At 46.9% G+C, this 19016-nt stretch overlaps 1 protein-coding gene across 1 annotated transcript in view; it reads right to left on the reverse strand.

Moving 5' to 3' along the window:
- Positions 1–19016, reverse strand: part of CDS2 (CDP-diacylglycerol synthase 2) — a 122321-nt gene that overhangs the window by 30764 nt on the left and 72541 nt on the right. Inside the window, exons 5-7 of the mRNA XM_075342920.1 lie at positions 15208–15347; positions 5944–6002; positions 3183–3265 (exon numbers count right to left, since the gene is read on the reverse strand). Of these exons, the coding sequence (XP_075199035.1) occupies positions 3183–3265; positions 5944–6002; positions 15208–15347 (282 nt within the window). The remainder of the gene's footprint in view (positions 1–3182; positions 3266–5943; positions 6003–15207; positions 15348–19016) is intronic.

A 19016-nucleotide genomic window follows, 5' to 3' on the forward strand; every position in this document is an offset into this window, starting at 1 on the left:
GCATGTTGCCATTTGTTGTGACCACAAAGATGCAGCATTTGTGCGTTTTTGGCCGCAAAAAATGCACCTGCGGTAAAAACGCTGTGTTTTTGTTCCTGCGCTTTTTTAATGCATGGTCTATGGTAAAAACTAACAAAAACACAAGAATTAATTAACCTTTTTTTGGTTTGGTTTTTTTTTTTTTAAAGACGTCAAAGACGCAGCTAAAAAAAAAAAAAAAAAAAAAGGATTGTGCTCACAGCAAAAATGAAAAGTCAGACTATGCTGGGGACGCAAAGTCATGCAGTTTTGAGCCCAAAACGGCACCCGAAAAAAACGCACAAAAACGTGGTAAAAAACGCACCGTGTGCACATAGCCTAAAGAGGCACCTACAGTTACAGTATAGGCCATTAGCAGTTCTGTTGAACCATATTATAGAGATGGCGGGACCTCGAAGAATACGCAATTAATTTACGTCACTATAACAGTATCCGAAATTTTACATAGGACTGCAGGTATATTGTATTATCATACTGAGTTATCATAGTGAACAATGCAGAGAAATGACGAACACAGCAAGAACTAAATACAAAACACCAGGTCCAGACGAATAATTGGGTCGTGTCCAGATAAATTCAACAGCGCCAAACATTCCCTCCAGAGCCGTCCAATGTCATTATAAAGGGAGGACAATAAAAATGAGACCACGGCTCAAATAGGCTTATAGTCTGAACAGAAACAAAATCCGAGTGCAGAGACGGCATCATCCAGAGGAGGTGGGGGAGGTCGGAAATTATAGGCTCGGCCGAACTGCCTAGTTAGACCTTTTATTCTCCGTATGTCAGAATTGGAGACATCTTTTTTTTTTCCCTTTCTTCTATAGTGTAGATTATTGTGCAGTGAAAATGAACACTAAAAATAAAAAGGAGGATAAGCCCCGAGGGCAGGAACAGACGGATTTTCCAAACATTACAACATTATTTCTGCAAGCCCAAGAGCTTCAGTTTTTGGCTGTTCCTGGATTGGACAGAAGCCTGCGCTGCACTACATGTAGGGCTCAGATAACAGTGTCCTTCTGTCCCAGGAGGACGCTGTAATATTGCAAATTGAACCCATTATCTAGGGCTTATAGTGCGCTCTTTGCTAATTTCCATATACAAAAGAGAAACTGCTGCAGAGCTGCTTATAATATATTATATATATATATATATATATATATATATATATATATATATATATATATATATATATATATATATATATATATAGATATATATACACATACACATACACATACACATACATACATACATACACATACATACATACACATACATAGTGCCTACAAGTAGTATTCAACCCCCTGCAGATTTAGCAGGTTTACACATTCGGAATTAACTTGGCATTGTGACATTTGGACTGTAGATCAGCCTGGAAGTGTGAAATGCACTGCAGCAAAAAAGAATGTTATTTCTTTTATTTATTTTTTTTTAAATTGTGAAAAGTTTATTTAGAGGGTCATTTATTATTCAACCCCTCAAACCACCAGAATTCTGTTTGGTTCCCCTAAAGTATTAAGAAGTAATTCAGGCACAAAGAACAATGAGCTTCACATGTTTGGATTAATTATCTCTTTTTCTGACTAATTAAGACCCTCCCCAAACTTGTGAACAGCACTCATACTTGGTCAACATGGGAAAGACAAAGGAGCATTCCAAGGCCATCAGAGACAAGATCGTGGAGGGTCACAAGGCTGGCAAAGGGTACAAAACCCTTTCCAAGGAGTTGGGCCTACCTGTCTCCACTGTTGGGAGCATCATCCGGAAGTGGAAGGCTTATGGAACTACTGTTAGTCTTCCACGGCTTGGACAGCCTTTGAAAGTTTCCACCCGTGCCGAGGCCAGGCTTGTCCGAAGAGTCAAGGCTAACCCAAGGACAACAAGGAAGGAGCTCCGGGAAGATCTCATGGCAGTGGGGACATTGGTTTCAGTCAATACTATAAGTAACGTACTCCACCGCAATGGTCTCCGTTCCAGACGAGCCCGTAAGGTACCTTTACTTTCAAAGCGTCATGTCAAGACTCGTCTACAGTTTGCTCATGATCACTTGGAGGACTGAGACTGACTGGTTCAAGGTTCTCTGGTCTGATGAGACCAAGATCGAGATCTTTGGTGCCAACCACACACGTGACGTTTGGAGACTGGATGTCACTGAATACGACCCCAAGAATACCATCCCTACAGTCAAGCATGGTGGTGGCAGCATCATGCTGTGGGGCTGTTTCTCAGCCAAGGGGCTTAGCCATCTGGTCCGCATCCATGGGAAGATGGATAGCACGGCCTACCTGGAGATTTTGGCTAAGAACCTCCGCTCCTCCATCAAGGATCTTAAGATGGGTCGTCATTTCATCTTCCAACAAGACAACGACCCAAAGCACACAGCCAAGAAAACCAAGGCCTGGTTCAAGAGGGAAAAAAATCAAGGTGTTGCAGTGGCCTAGTCAGTCTCCTGACATTAACCCAATTGAAAACTTGTGGAAGGAGCTCAAGATTAATGTCCACATGAGACACCCAAAGAACCTAGATAACTTGGAGAAGATCTGCATGGAGGAGTGGGCCAAGATAACTCCAGAGACCTGTGCCGGCCTGATCAGGTCTTATAAAAGACGATTATTAGCTGTAATTGCAAACAAGGGTTATTCCACAAAATATTAAACCTAGGGGTTGAATAATAATTGACCCACACTTTTATGTTGAAAATTTATTCAAATTTAACTGAGCAACATAACTTGTTGGTTTGCAAGATTTATTAATCTGTTAATAAATCCTGCTCTTGTTTGAAGTTTGCATCTTATCAAACCTGCTAAATCTGCAGGGGGTTGAATACTACTTGTAGGCACTAATCTCTCATATATTATATTATATATATATATATATATATATATATATATATATATATATATATATATATATATATATATATTTATTTATTTCATCTTCTGACATCTCCTGTATATTCGTGTGATATCGACATATCGACCTAGGGAATCTTCCATTAAGAGAGGGCAGTTTCCTACTAGATGTCCTATGGAATATGTAGTTCTACCATTTTATAACCAAGCGGCCAAGTGCCGGCTTACAATCCAGATATCCACATTCCCATGGTCCATCCTTGTGGACCGAGCAGAGGAACAAGGACTTACCAGATCATGCCCTCAAACAGGTTGTGAATTATTAAGTGAGACTGTGTGACGACGATCAGGAGAGTGACGTGGGTCCAGCCAAACTAGAAAAACAAGCAAAAAAAATAAATGTTGATTTAAGAAATGGAAGCACAGATACATGGTAATCAAGATTGACCCAGAAATTAACTGGTCACCAGGTTTTTCCCTTATGAGCTGCAGCCACCATCAGTGAGCTCTTATATACATTATTCCAGAATATTGTATATAAGAGCCCAGGCCGCTCTATATAACAAACACCTTTACAATACTCACATAGGGGGCGGTCTGGTTCAATGAGTGTCGCTGCTCTTCGGTCCGACATCTTCTCTCTGAGGCGGTCACCATTCTCCGTCCCAGTCCACTGTGGATGACTTGTTCTGTGTCATCCACACAAGTCGGCATTATGGTCTTCCGCAGACACACTTTGATCTGCGATGTTGAGGGCAGATCAATGTATTGTGATGCGCAGGCGTGAGGAAAGGTTGAAGAGAGCCCGCGCATGCGCACTACAATACTTTGATCTGTCCTGAGCAGGGCAGAACAAAGTGCGCCAGGGCAGGACCTCAATGCCGTCGAGTGTGGATGACGTAGGACGCGTCGAGCACACGGGCCTCAGAAGGAGGACTAATCTTGTCACAGAGAAGAGGCGCCGCGCCGTAGAGCAGCGACACCCATCGGACCGGAACGTCCCCAAGGTGAGTTATAAAAAAGTTTTTTACGTTCTACACAGCGGCCTGGGCTCTTATATACAGTATTATAGAATACTGTATATAAGGGCTCAGTGGTTGTGGCTGCAGCTTATAGTCGCAAAATTGAGAGACAGGTTCCCTTTAAGCATATTTTTAAAATGTGCCATAACTACCTCAAGGGGAATTCAACTACTGAGCCCCCGACAGTCCTCTGAATAAAGGGGCCTGCAGTGCTAGTTACATGCAGGCACCACAGATGTTTTTTGCATAGCAGAAAAAGTAAAAATTGAAAAATTATGGCATAGTCTAAGAACATAAAGTAGGTGTCCATCATCTGCTGGATTCCCAAAACATGCCGCTTTGTCACCGAGGAGCACACATGGCCGCCGCACTGTTCAGGAAGAGAATCTCTTCCCTCAGAAAGCAAGGGTCCCACACCTATAAGACATTTATGAAGCATCCTGTGGATATGTTGTAAATGGCACATATGGCAATGTTTTATAGAAGCAGTAATTTTAGGATTAGTATTAAAGCAGATGTAATAAGTTGGCATCGACAAGGAGTCAGTAAGTCGTCACACGTTTCGCAACTGAGGCCAGTGTAATATTACACAGGTGCCTTTTAAATAAGGGGGTGAAGCAATGATTCATAGCTGTATTGAGTCACATTGATGGCTGGCCTCTACATCTTACAAACTTAAGGCTTTGGGTGCATTTGAGACACGGTGTGGCACAATATGGTACAGAAGCCACCCAAACATGGTGATTGGTTCGGTCTGTAAATGACAAATATATTAGACAACCATGACGCACACTGACAGGCCGGATATGATCGTTGTCTTCCGAAATAGGCCTCATTTAGGGTACGTGCCCATGGTCAGCATTTTGAACGCTCCGTGATTTCACTGCATCCAAAACACTGCATTGTATGAACAAGCACAGTGGATGGGACTTTTAGAAATCTCATGCCCACTGTGCGTGTACAGCCCGCAGGGAAAACGGACCCGTGGTGCAGCTTTCTGAGCCGTAGCATGTCAATTCTTTGCTGCAGAGTCACAAGCGTTCTCCACGGAGAACCTAAGAGAGACCGCAGCACCCCGAACCTTGATCGTGGGCACGGGCAGCTGCGATCTCCTGCATTCTACTGCAGAGGAGACTGGCGGCCCCACAGGTCAGCACCCACCGGATCCGGATTGTGGGCATGTAGCCTTACACATCGGGTTCTATACTGTCGACATCTCTTTTTAGACATCCGTATTAAGTTGTAGGCTGACGTTCGGGGGGGGGGGGGGGGGGGAGAAGAAAAAGTATTATTTATTTATTTAATATATATATATATATATATATATATATATATAATTTTAATTAAAAATAAAAGTTTGTCTGAGTTTGGTTTATATAAAAAATAAATAATTTTTGAGGACACAGTTGCCATTCGTATGCTTTCTTCTTGTTCACTGACTGGTTGCTGGCAAAACCATAGGAAGCTGCCATATTTTTATTATTCATTTTTTTAAAAAATTTTTATTTATTTTTTTTTTTTTTTTTAAACAACGGATCATAGGATAAAAACTCGCAGATGTACCAAAAAATGGATGAAATGTGGATCCAGCACAACGACGAAAACCAGACTGTTTTGGGGGATGAGAAAGAAAACCCTGATATGTGAATATATATTCAGATTTTTTATGGGTGGTTATAGTAATTGCTTTTTTAACATTTCCCTCCTTTTTTATATACTATAATAGACAGATCTACTCGTACGTGCTCTGCATCCTCCTGTACACTGCGGTTAGTATTGATTACATTGTACTAGTTGTTAAGCAGCGGTTTCTCTAATCTCCATCATTAGCGGGCTTTGTCACATTTCCGCTCTTAATCTTAAATGACTTCTGATCATTGTGCAGAAAGGGGGTATCGCGCCACCATTCTCTAAGGACCAATATAAATAGAACGTATTACACAGTCCTCCCATCGTCTTCTGCTCAGGTTTCTGCTATGTACCTGGATCATTACAGTTCTACAAAGCCATTATAAATGTAGATTAGTTACCATGTAGAATTGCAGGCGGTAATGCTTCTTCACCAGGCTCAGCACAAACATACAGAAGCCTGGAGACAGAAGAATACAGACATTGATTGAATTTACATAAGTTGTGAACAAGAAAGCGTCGGTGGGTGAGGAGGAGTCACAGAGAGTTTATCCACACAGATATTACGCATTTAATCAAAAGTGACTAATTAGCTTTTGTGGCTACGGTTAGAAGTTACAGAGTTGATGGACATCGTGGTATCGGCCCACCAGTGTCCATTGCATTGAAAAGGGAATCTGTCTGCGGGGTTTTACACGCTGAACTATGTATAACCACATGTAGATTTTTGAAAAACAATTCCACCAATACCTTTACATTGTCTGTCTGTTCCGGTTAGCCCGCCGAGGAACCTAGACCCTAGAACATACAAGGGCTCAGACCATTTAGTACACCACACTACCCCCATCTGGGCTAATCCTATGAAACTGGCACTCACTTGGAGTACATCAGGGGAAACATCTGAGCGGGCACCCTCATCCATGACTAGGCTGTTCAGGAATTCTGTACACCGCCTACCATGAGGGAATACTACCTTCCCCTCCCCGCAGGTTTTTATTACCTTATCCTGGGTGCCTCCAGGTCCTGGTCCTGCTTCCTGTGTTCCATGCTGGATCCCATGCCACCCTCCGAGAAGTCACCCTAACCCGGAGCCGAAAGTGCGACTGATCTTGTGTGCATGCATGGCAGTGCGTCCCAGCCTGGAACGCAAGACCAGAAGTGCCCCTGGCTCGCATGCAGAACGCGGAGAGCCCTCTGGAGAGGGAAGCGGCTGGCGCCGGGAGCTCCAGTTCCACCGGCGAGTCTAAGGGACCTCTCCTCGAGAGGTGTCCGCCAGGGGCTACTTGTCAGGCTGGAAGGAGAGAGCGAGGCTCCTCCAATCCACCTGGAGGTATGATCCTCTTGTGTCCATCCTGTACAGGGACAGGAAAAACACTGAGGATGTTGGGGTAGAAGGGACTTTTAACCTCTTGTGTTTTCCTGACCCTGTAGAGGCCAAAGGAGCAACTCCTGTGGTGCTGTCCTTTAGCGACCTGGAAATAAACATGTCAATTAATATGCAAATTAGGATGAAGAGCTAAGGTAGATCTGAAGCCTCTATCACTCCGGCTCTATGCCCCGCCCAGTGCCGCCTCCTACTGCTTGGCTGACAGATCCGTCGCCAATAAAAGTTGTTAGTCAAGTAGAAGGAGGTGGCACTGGGCGGAGAATAGAGCCGGAGTGACAGAGGCGTCAAATCTACCATAGCCATATACAGATCAATAAAAACGCAGACTTCTCAGTGCTGTAGGAACAGACTGGCCATGTAGAGGTGTTGCTGGACTTGTCTTTGAAAGAGCTACATGAACATATAAATTGTTTGGGGTGTGAAATCCTGATGACAAATTCCCTTACAGAAAAAACAAAAAACGCTGCACTTTTATAAATAGTTAAATAAATGGCATACTGACACATACCAGCCAAACAAAGGCCAAATGAACATACTTTGGCCTCCATCTAATAAATTGGGGTCCATGGAAACATTAAATATTCTTTTAGACAAAGTGCCTAGGCGTAGTGTCCAAGTAATCTGAAGAAGGTAAAATGTAATGCATTGGAAAAATAATTTAGAGAAATATTTTCCTTTATTAATGACAAGGTATAAGAAAGCCTTAAAGTGTTTGTACCAAGTATATCAGTATATCCCCAGTGATAGGACAAGGAACTAATTGATCTCTAGGGATCCGGACCACTGCAATCAAGGGAATAATAAGGCAGAGCCAAGTAGCAATGATGTGGTGACTGACCATCCATGGGACTGCCAGAGACAGCAACATGCAATAATCGATATCTGGCAATTAGCGAAGAAACATATGAAGAATTGAAGTCTAGTAATAGCAAAAGAAGGGAATTTTGTTTACTTACCGTAAATTCCTTTTCTTCTAGTTCCTATTGGGAGACCCAGACAATTGGGTGTATAGCTTCTGCCTCCGGAGGCCACACAAAGTATTACACTTTAAAAAGTGTAACCCCTCCCCTCTGCCTATACACCCTCCCGTGGATCACGGGCTCCTCAGTTTTGGTGCAAAAGCAGGAAGGAGAGAACTTATAAATTGGTCTAGGGTAAATTCAATCCGAAGGATGTTCGGAGAACTGAACCATGAACCAAAAGAACAATTCAACATGAACAACATGTGTGCACAAAAGAACAACCAGCCCGAAGGGAACAGGGGCGGGTGCTGGGTCTCCCAATAGGAGCTAGAAGAAAAGGAATTTATGGTAAGTAAACAAAATTCCCTTCTTTGTCGCTCCATTGGGAGACCCAGACAATTGGGACGTCCAAAAGCAGTCCCTGGGTGGGTAAAAGAATACCTCAATAAGAGCCGAAACGGCCCTCCTCCTACAGGTGGGCAACCGCCGCCTGAAGGACTCGCCTACCTAGACTGGCGTCTGCCGAAGCATAGGTATGCACTTGATAGTGTTTCGTGAAAGTGTGCAGACTAGACCACGTCGCTGCCTGACACACCTGCTGAGCCGTAGCCCGGTGCCGCAATGCCCAGGACGCACCCACGGCTCTGGTAGAATGGGCTTTCAGCCCTGAAGGAAGCGGAAGCCCAGAAGAACGGTAGGCTTCGAGAATCGGTTCCTTGATCCACCGAGCCAAGGTTCACTTGGAAGCCTGCGAACCCTTACGCTGGCCAGCGACAAGGACAAAGAGCGCATCTGAACGACGCAGGGGCGCCGTGCAAGACACGTAGAGCCGGAGTGATCTCACCAGATCCAAAGAGTGCAAATCCTTTTCACATTGGTGAATTGGATTAGGGCAAAATGAAGGTAAGGAGATATCCTGATTGAGATGAAAAGTAGATACCACCTTAGGGAGAAATTCCAGAACCGGACGCAGAACCACCTTATCCTGGTGAAACACCAGGAAGGGGGCTTTGCATGATAGCGCTGCAAGCTCAGACACTCTCCGGAGTGATGTAATTGCCACTAGAAAGGCCACCTTTTGCGAAAGACGTGATAAAGTGACATCCCGCAGCGGCTCGAAAGGTGGTTTCTGAAGAGCCGTTAGCACCCTGTTAAGATCCCAGGGTTCCAGCGGATGCTTGTAAGGTGGGACTATGTGGCAAACTCCCTGCAGGAACGTGCGGAAGCCTGGCTAGACGCTTTTGAAAAAATACGGAGAGCGCAGATACTTGGCCCTTGAGAGAGCCGAGTGACAAACCCTTATCCATTCCGGATTGGAGGAATGAAAGAAAAGTGGGTAAGGCAAACGGCCATGGAGAGAAACCGTTATCAGAGCACCAGGATAAGAAGATTTGCCAAGACCTGTAATAGATCTTGGCGGACGTTGGCTTCCTGGCCTGTCTCATGGTGGCAATGACATCCTGAGATAACCCTGAAGACGCTAGGAGCCAGGACTCAATGGCCACACAGTCAGGTTGAGGGCCACAGAATTCAGATGGAAAAATGGCCCTTGTGACAGCAAGTCTGGGCGGTCTGGAAGCGCCCATGGCTGACCCACCGTGAGATGCCACAGATCCGGGTACCACGACCGCCTCGGCCAGTCTGGAGCGACGAGAATGGCGCGACGGCAGTCGGACCTGATCTTGCGTAACACTCTGGGCAGCATCGCCAGAGGAGGAAACACATAAGGCAGTCGGAACTGCGACCAGTCCTGAACTAACGCGTCCGCCGCCAAAGCTCTGTGATCCTGAGACCGTGCCATGAATGCCGGGACTTTGTTGTTGTGCCGTGACGCCATGAGATCGACGTCCGGCGTTCCCCAGCGGCGACAGATCTCTCGAAACACTTCTGGGTGCAGAGACCATTCCCCCGCATCCATGCCCTGACGACTGAGAAAATCTGCTTCCCAGTTTTCTACGCCCGGGATGTGAACTGCGGAGATGGTGGAGGCTGTGGCTTCCACCCACTGCAGAATCCGCCGGACTTCCTGGAAGGCTTGACGACTGCGAGTGCCGCCTTGGTGGTTGATGTATGCGACGGCAGTGGCGTTGTCCGACTGGATACGGATCTGCCTGCCCTCCAGCCACCGCTGAAAAGCCAATAGGGCTAGATACACTGCCCTTATTTCCAGAACATTGATCTGAAGGGAAGACTATCGGAGTCCAGGTTCCCTGAGCCCTGTGGTGGAGAAAAACCGCTCCCCACCCTGACAGGCTCGCGTCCGTGGTGACCACAGCCCAGGTTGGGGGTAGGAAGGATTTTCCCTGCGATAGAGAATTGGGAAGGAGCCACCACTGAAGTGACGTCTTGGTTGCAAGGGAAAGAGAGACGTTCCTGTCGAGGGAAGCCGACCTCCTGTCCCATTTGCGGAGAATGTCCCAGTGGAGCTGCCGTAGATGGAATTGCGCGAACGGCACTGCCTCCATCGCTGCCACCATCTTCCCCAGGAAGTGCATGAGGCGCCTTAAGGGGTGTGACTGACTCCGAAGAAGTGATTGCACCCCTGCCTGCAGAGAAAGCTGTTTGTCTCGCGGTAGCTTGACTACCGCTGACTGTGTATGAAACTCCATCCCGAGGTAAGTCAGTGATTGGGTCGGTGTCAACTTGGATTTTGGGAAGTTGATGATCCACCCGAACTGCTGAAGAGTCGTCAGAGCGACTGTAAGGCTGTGTTGACACGCCACCCGAGAAGGGGCCCTGACTAGGAGATCGTCTAGGTAGGGAATCACCGAGTGGCCCTGAGAGTGTAGGACCGCCACGACGGATGCCATGACTTTGGTGAAAACCCGTGGGGCTGTCGCCGGGCCGAAAGGCAATGCCACGAACTGAAGGTGTTCGTCCCTGATGGCGAAGCGCAAGAAGCGTTGATGTTCGGGTGCGATCGGCACGTGGAGATAAGCATCTTTGATGTCGATCGATGCTAGGAAGTCTCCTTGTGACATCGAGGCGATGACCGAGCGGAGAGATTCCATCCGAAACAGTCTGGTTCTCACGTGTCTGTTGAGCAGTTTGAGGTCCAGAACGAGACGGAATGATCCGTCCTTTTTTGGCACCACGAACAAGTTGGAGTAAAAGCCGCGACCACGTTCCTGAAGGGGAACGGGGGTCACAACTCCTTCTGTCTTCAGAGCGTCCACCGCCTGAAAAAGTGCGTCGGCCTGAGCGGGGGGGCGGAGAGGTTCTGAAGAAACGAGCCGCAGGACGGGAGCTGAACTCTATCCTGTAACCGTGAGACAGAATGTCTCTCACCCATCGGTCTTGAACATGTGGCCACCAGGCGTCGCCAAAGCGGGAGAGCCTGCCACCGACCGAGGATGCGGTTAGGGGATGCTGAGAGTCATGAGGAGGCCGCCTTGGAGGCAGTGCCTCCTGCGGCCTTTTGGGGGCGTGACTTGGACCGCCACGCAAAGGAGTTCCTCTGGCCTTTCTCCTGCCTGCTGGACGAAGAGGATTGGGGCTTGGCGGAGGGACGAAAGGACCGAAACCTCGATTGTATTTTCCGTTGTTGAGGTCTCTTAGGTCTGGACTGGGGTAAGGATGAGTCCTTTCCCTTGGATTCCTTAATAATCTCATCCAATCGTTCGCCAAACAAGTGTTCGCCAGCAAACGGCAAACCGGTTAAGAACCTCTTGGAGGCAGAGTCTGCCTTCCATTCGCGCAGCCACATGGCCCTGCGGACTGCCACAGAGTTAGCGGATGCCACAGCTGTACGGCTAGCCGAGTCTAGGACTGCGTTCATGGCGTAGGAAGAAAAAGCTGACGCTTGAGAAGTCAAAGACGCAGCTTGCGGAGCAGAATTACGTGTGACAGCATTAATCTCAGTCAGACAAGCCGAGATAGCTTGGAGTGCCCACACAGCTGCAAAGGCCGGGGCAAAAGACGCGCCCGTGGCCTCATAGATGGACTTCACCAGGAGCTCTATCTGCCTGTCAGTGGCATCCTTTAGCGATGAGCCATCTGCCACCGATACCACAGATCTAGCCGCCAATCTAGAGACTGGAGGATCCACCTTGGGACATTGAGCCCACCCCTTAACGACTTCAGCGGGGAAGGGGGTAACGTGTGTCAGTGAGGCGCTTAGTAAAGCGCTTGTCCGGAACCGCTCTGGGCTTCTGGACAGCGTCTCTGAAGTTAGAGTGATCGAAGAACGCACTACGTGTACGTTTGGGGAACCGAAACTGGTGTTTCTCCTGCTGAGACGCCGACTCCTCCACAGTAGGAGGCGGGGGAGAGAGATCCAACACCTGGTTGATGGACGAGATAAAATCATTCACTAATGCGTCCCCCTCAGGTGTATCAAGGTTAAGGGCGACGTCAGGGTCAGAACCCTGAGCTGCGACGTCCGCCTCGTCCTCCAGAGAGTCCTCAAGCTGGGAACCCGAGCAGCGTGAAGAAGTCGGGGAAGATTCCCAGCGAGCCCGCTTAGCCGGTCTGGGACTGTGGTCCTGGCAGGAGTCCTCCGCGTGGGACCTAGGGCCCAACCTGGGAGCGCGCTGCGGCTCGGACCGAGAGGTGCCTGGAGGTGACGATCCAACAGGGGTCGGGGCCTGTGTAAGGACCGGTCTGGACTGCAAAGCTTCTAGCAGCTTGGCAGACCATTTGTCCATAGACTGAGCCATGGATTGTGAAAGTGACTCAGAGAGTTTCTCAGCAAAAGAGGAGAACTCTGTCCCTGGCGCCTGGACAGGGGGAGCAGGGGGGTCTACATGAGCCGAGGGGTCCACTAGTGACCGAGGCTCCGGCTGAGCAAGTGAAACATGGGTCGAGCATTGCTCACAGTGAGGGTAGGTGGAACCCGCAGGTAACATAGCCCCACAAGAGGTACAGACCGCAAAAAACCCCTGTGCCTTAACAGCTTTGCTCCTTGTGGACGACATGCTGTTGTCTCCTAGGAGAATGATCACTGAGGGTATATGGGCAAAAACAGGGTATACAGCCCGACCGAACAGAAATATATATATAAATACGTATCTATTCCGGCACCCTAGGGGGGACCAGCACCGGGTGACCGGTGTGGCTTACCGACCGCTAACAAGCGGAGTGTGTGCCTCCAAATTCCCAGCTTTAGGTCCCCTGGAGCTGCAGAGCTGTTCCTGAGAATCCTCCACCGGCAGAATGCCCAAAAAATGGCTGCCGGAGATCTCAGGGGAGGAGTGGAGCCATGGGCGGCGCCAGGAAAGTGCGGGAATCTGGGGTCCCCACAGTGATTAGTGAGGGGGGAGGAAACATGCAGGATGCTCCAGCCCTCACATCCGACGTCAGGTCGGCAGTCCCGCCCTTACCCCTGACAGGCAGGCCCGGGGGGCGGGATTTTTGCGACTAGGCCGCGATGAAGCCGGGGACTAAATTTGAGACCGCGCCCGACAAGCAGGCACGGTCGGCGCGGAAGTCCGCCGGTCTTCTCAATTCAGCAGCTGCCGCAGCGTCCGGGAATAAGGTGCGCTCCTGCACATTCCCTAATGGGGACACAGAGTACCTTAGAGTTGCAGGGCCCGGTCCCTGAGGTTGAATAGACTCCGGTCCGGCAGATTCCCACAGGGGCTGCGGAGGGAGCACGGTCCCAGCAACTGGATGACCGTTCAGGATCCCACTTCTCCCAGAGCCGCTAAGGGATGGTGAAGGAGACGGCATGAGGCTCCGGCCTTTGTACCCGCAATGGGTACCTCAACCTTAACAACACCGCCGACGTAGTGGGGTGAGAAGGGAACATGCCGAGGGCCCCGTGGGGGCCCTCTTTTCTTCCAACCGACATAACTAATATGAGAATGCATGAGTGGATGTGTGCCTCCTTCCACACAAAGCATAAAACTGAGGAGCCCGTGAACCACGGGAGGGTGTATAGGCAGAGGGGAGGGGTTACACTTTTTAAAGTGTAATACTTTGTGTGGCCTCCGGAGGCAGAAGCTATACACCCAATTGTCTGGGTCTCCAAATGGAGCGACAAAGAAATTTAAAAAAATCTCTCCTCTTCATTAAAAAAGAAAAAAACAAAAAAAAAACAAAATCAAACAGTGTCTCATGTAGTCTTACAGGTTTTTAGCGATATACGCTCTTAAGCCGGGGTCACACTTGCGTGTGACTCGTGCGAGTATTGGATCGCACTGCCCCGACCAGCCGCGGCTCTCCTGACAGGAGCGAGTCAGCATCATAGAAATACATATAGCGGAGCCGCTCCTGGCAGAAGAGAAGGCGGCCGGTCCATGCAGTGCGATCAGATTCTCGCACGAGTCACACGCAAGTGTGACCCCGGCCTTAATCTTAATGTCTGGCAATACCATGGGCAATGAATGGAGTGTAGTGCGCATGCTCGACCTCTGCTCTACCCACATAGGGCTCTGCAGAGCTTCATTCTCGGGACCTGTGGGGGTCTCCGTGATCGAGAAGTTATCTTGTATCCCACTGACATGGAATAACTTACACATGCTTGGTATAATGGTTTGACACGACTACATTACTTGACCAGCCATTTTGTTTTGCATTTTTGTCTCGGTATTTGTTCATTAAATATCCACACTTTTTGTATTTTTGGAGGAACTTTTTATTCCTTTTGTTTTATACATATTTATATTTGTTACTAAAAATATGTCCACCAAGAGTCATAAAGGCCCTTGGAAGGGACATCCCTATGAACACATTTACAAGGGAAATCAACCTCTTGTCCTACCATTAGTAACAGCCAGTGTTCATCTGGGTCCCTAGTAGACATGATGTGATCACCGGGTCCAATAGAAGCATCGCAGAGGCTTTTACTCACTACATAGCAATCACTGAGCACTATGTAGATGGCAACAAGGAAGACAGAAGCAATGATAAGCCACTTCTGTCTTCTCTCTAGGGTCCTCAGCTGACACTGACCGCCGTTGACCCAACTGGCTACCAAAAGACGTTGCTTCAGACTCAGTACTTGCAATGCCTGCCATCAGCAGACAGTGGGTTGCCAAAAGAGGGCTAATGAAGATTGGTGATCTCACCAACTAGTCCAGTTCTCTGAACACCCCTTTTAGCAAAAAGGCACACATTTTTTTGTGCTATTTTGGCAAAAAGAGGAAATGACAGATCCACATTGACCGGTTCACAAGTGCAACAGTCATGGTCAGTATACAGAAGTGGCCAGTCTGGACATCACGGTCTGATCAGAACTGTCGGATGTATGTGGCCGACCTTAAATAAGGGAAATACATTCTGTATAGAATCTTCATGTGATACTTTATGTATGAGTAATTGATAAGTTCTATAAGGAAATGGGAAATAAGAAGAAAAAATAAAAACCCTCCTACCAATGAGATATAGAGCAAAGGAAATGAAGCGATGATATTTGCTGAGGATTCTTAGCGGCTCCTCTCTTTGGACCAGGGTAAAGAAGTAGTCGGTGACTGTCTCTCCATAAAAAAAGTAGTTGACGCATAACAAGAAGTACCTGTGGATGATGGAGATACAAAAAGACACTAAATACTAATAGATGTTTTTTTTTCTTAGATCAGGCAAAAAATACATTCTCAACAGGATTCTGAAAAGTGTTCTGTGTGCAGATATCAGTGTTGAGATTGTCTCTTCAGGGAGGACGTTAAACTCTGGTGCGACCTATTGGAGGTAGCAATCCTAGAAGTCAGAAGTGACCCTCCAACAAGTCTTGTCTTATGATTTATGCCAGATTTATGCCAGAACAGAACCTCAATTTGCAGACAGTGTTTTGGGGTGATTTCCCCTCGTCAGTGCAAAGTATGAGATTGGATTTGGCTGTATGAGAGGCTAGGACGTAGTCTAAAGGGGAAAGCTATTCTCCTTACGGAAACTGACACTAATCCAGCATGCCAGCGAGGAGACTTAAGCCGCAATGCTCCTCTGGGAAATATTCAAACTGTCTCTTCAGGGAGGAAGAATATGAACTGACAAGGGACAACCATTCCGTAACACAGTGTCCGCAAATTGAGGTTCTGATCTTGCATATATCTGAAGTCATATGACAAGACTCGTTGGAAGATCACTTTTGACCCCGAATAGGTGGCACCAGAGTTAGCCTTCTTCCACCCTGAAGAGACACAATTTGATTATTTCCCGGAGGAGCATTGCGGCTTAAATGTCTCCTCACTGGCATGGTGGAATGGTGTGTCAGTCTCCGCAAGAAGAATAGCTTCCCCTTTAGAATACAGATATCACTGTCACGCTTGTTATAGCGCCATCTGGTGTTCTCTGGATTCCTCTCAGAACATGGACCTACTGTAATATCCAGTGCTGGTGGTCATATATACTCAGTCTCATCAGTAGGATCCCCTTGTAGACGAGTGGTGAAGGAAAATGGATGTTGTCCAGGCCAGACAATAAGAGTAAGCGGCTTTTTGTCATTGGCAACATTAAAAGGGAACAATCTAGGAGACCCCATAACCTATATGTAACCATACTGTCTAAATGGAAATTGTTTCTGATGATCCAATAAAAAAAAAATATATATATATATATATATATATATATATATTTCTCTGGTGATCTCACCAATTGTAATAGTAAAAGGTATATTCCAGGAAAGTTATTGCCTAGATCCACTGAACTCCAGAATGGCAGTCGTGTGCCCTGTTCAGCAGATGGTTCCCAACCTCTATGGGACTGAACTATACAGAACAACACAGCTGGGAGGATAACACAGCACTATTGCCCTTTAATGGTGCACAAGTCACTTTAATAATTGTTCTAGGTGTTATCGCCCCATTTGTAGTCTTTTATATTGTGTCTATTTTCAAGAGGTGTCCAGGTTTGGCATGAAAGTCTGCAGTAACACTGTGTAACAGCAAACTTGTGAATGCTCACTGCGAGCACAGTGCATGCTGTCAGGATTCGGCAAGACTGTGTGCAAGTATTTAACTATGGCCACTTGAATTGAGCGAGGCCACACGTCTAGTCTGAATGTGGCCAGCAGTATGCATATCAGGCATTTGCAGTCACGTGACTGCTTGCTCCCAGGGTCGGCACCAGAGAATCCTGACCGTGTATGTGTGATATAAGGTTTCACAAGCCTGTACCCACAGAGTAACTGCAGACTTTCGCGCCAAAGCTGAACAACCCCTTTTTAGACTTGGTAAAATGATTTATGTGCCTTGGCTAAGGATTATATACTTTTTAAACTATGCATGTTGTTTCTATGACTATGACTCCCTTGTCTTTGTAAGTAGTAATATACTTAGCGATCTTTGCCAGTCCGTAAATTTTGTTGGAACGTTCCCTTTTATGAGAGAGCGAAAGAGAGAGAGAGAGCGAAAGAGAGAGAGAGAGAGAGAGCGAAAGAGAGAGAGAGAGAGAGCGAAAGAGAGAGAGAAAGAGAGAGAGAGAGAGAGAGAGCGCGAAAGAGAGAGAGAGAGAGCGCGAAAGAGAGAGAGAGAGAGCGCGAAAGAGAGAGAGAGAGAGAGCGAAAGAGAGAGAGAGCGAAAGAGAGAGAGAGAGAGAGCGAAAGAGAGAGAGAGAGAGAGAGCGAAAGAGAGAGAGAGAGAGAGCGAAAGAGAGAGAGAGAGAGAGCAAAAGAGAGAGAGAGAGAGAGCGAAAGAGAGAGAGAGAGAGAGAGCGAAAGAGAGAGAGAGAGAGAGCGAAAGAGAGAGAGAGAGAGAGAGCGAAAGAGAGAGAGAGAGAGAGCGAAAGAGAGAGAGAGAGAGCGAAAGAGAGAGAGAGAGAGAGAGAGCGAAAGAGAGAGAGAGAGAGAGAGAGAGCGAAAGAGAGAGAGAGAGAGCGAAAGAGAGAGAGAGAGAGCGAAAGAGAGAGAGAGAGAGCGAAAGAGAGAGAGAGAGAGCGAAAGAGAGAGAGAGAGAGAGAGCGAAAGAGAGAGAGAGAGAGAGCGAAAGAGAGAGAGAGCGAAAGAGAGAGAGAGAGAGAGAGCGCGAAAGAGAGAGAGAGAGAGCGCGAAAGAGAGAGAGAGAGAGCGCGAAAGAGAGAGAGAGCGCGAAAGAGAGAGAGAGCGCGAAAGAGAGAGAGAGCGCGAAAGAGAGAGAGAGAGCGAAAGAGAGAGAGAGCGAAAGAGAGAGAGAGCGAAAGAGAGAGAGAGCGAAAGAGAGAGAGAGCGAAAGAGAGAGAGAGCGAAAGAGAGAGAGAGCGAAAGAGAGAGAGAGCGAAAGAGAGAGAGAGCGAAAGAGAGAGAGAGCGAAAGAGAGAGAGAGCGAAAGAGAGAGAGAGCGAAAGAGAGAGAGAGCGAAAGAGAGAGAGAGCGAAAGAGAGAGAGAGCGAAAGAGAGAGAGAGCGAAAGAGAGAGAGAGCGAAAGAGAGAGAGAGCGAAAGAGAGAGAGAGCGAAAGGTAGAGAGAGCGAAAGATAGAGAGAGCGAAAGATAGAGAGAGCGAAAGATAGAGAGAGCGAAAGATAGAGAGAGCGATAGAGCTAGAGATCTATCTATCCCTCTATCTCTAGCTATAAAGATTAGGGAGATATGAAAGCGTGAAAGATGAGAGACCAAGAGAGAAGAAGAAAATACAACCCGAATTAGAAAAATGTTGTGATGCTGTATAAAAATGTAGATAAAAGAATGCAAAGATTTGGAAATCTCTTAGTTATATGTTATTCACAATAGAACACAGATCAGAAGGTGAACATTAGACATTTTTCATTTCATTTGAAAAAAATTGCCTCACTTAGAAATTGATGGCAGTAACATCTCTCAAAAAAAGAAAAAATGTTGGGAATAAGTTAACAAAAGGCTTCAAAAATAAGTGGCATTAGTGAAAAACAGCTGGAGGGTCAATTAATTAAGTCACATGACTAAAGAAACAGCATGTTAGAGAGGCAGAGTCTCTCAAAAGTAAAGATGGTCAGAGACTTAATCTGAAGAACTTCATCTAAAAATTGGAACAGAAAAATTAGACATTTTTCAATTTCATTAGAAAAAATTAACTTGTGTCAAAATTGATGGCAGCAACACATCTCAAAAAAGTTGTGACAGCGCCATGTCTCCCATCCTGTACCACCCTCTCTGATTATAACAGTCTGGTAAGTGAGGAGACCAGTTGCTGGAGGTTTTTGGGAGAGGAATGTTGTCCCATACTTCTCTGATTTTTTTTTTTTAGAATATCGCTACTGAACAGTTCTGGTTGTTTTTGCCAGACTTTTTTTGTTAC

This window comes from Anomaloglossus baeobatrachus, chromosome 4, assembly GCF_048569485.1.
Source record: "Anomaloglossus baeobatrachus isolate aAnoBae1 chromosome 4, aAnoBae1.hap1, whole genome shotgun sequence".
In the NCBI taxonomy this organism is placed as follows: Eukaryota; Metazoa; Chordata; class Amphibia; order Anura; family Aromobatidae; genus Anomaloglossus; species Anomaloglossus baeobatrachus.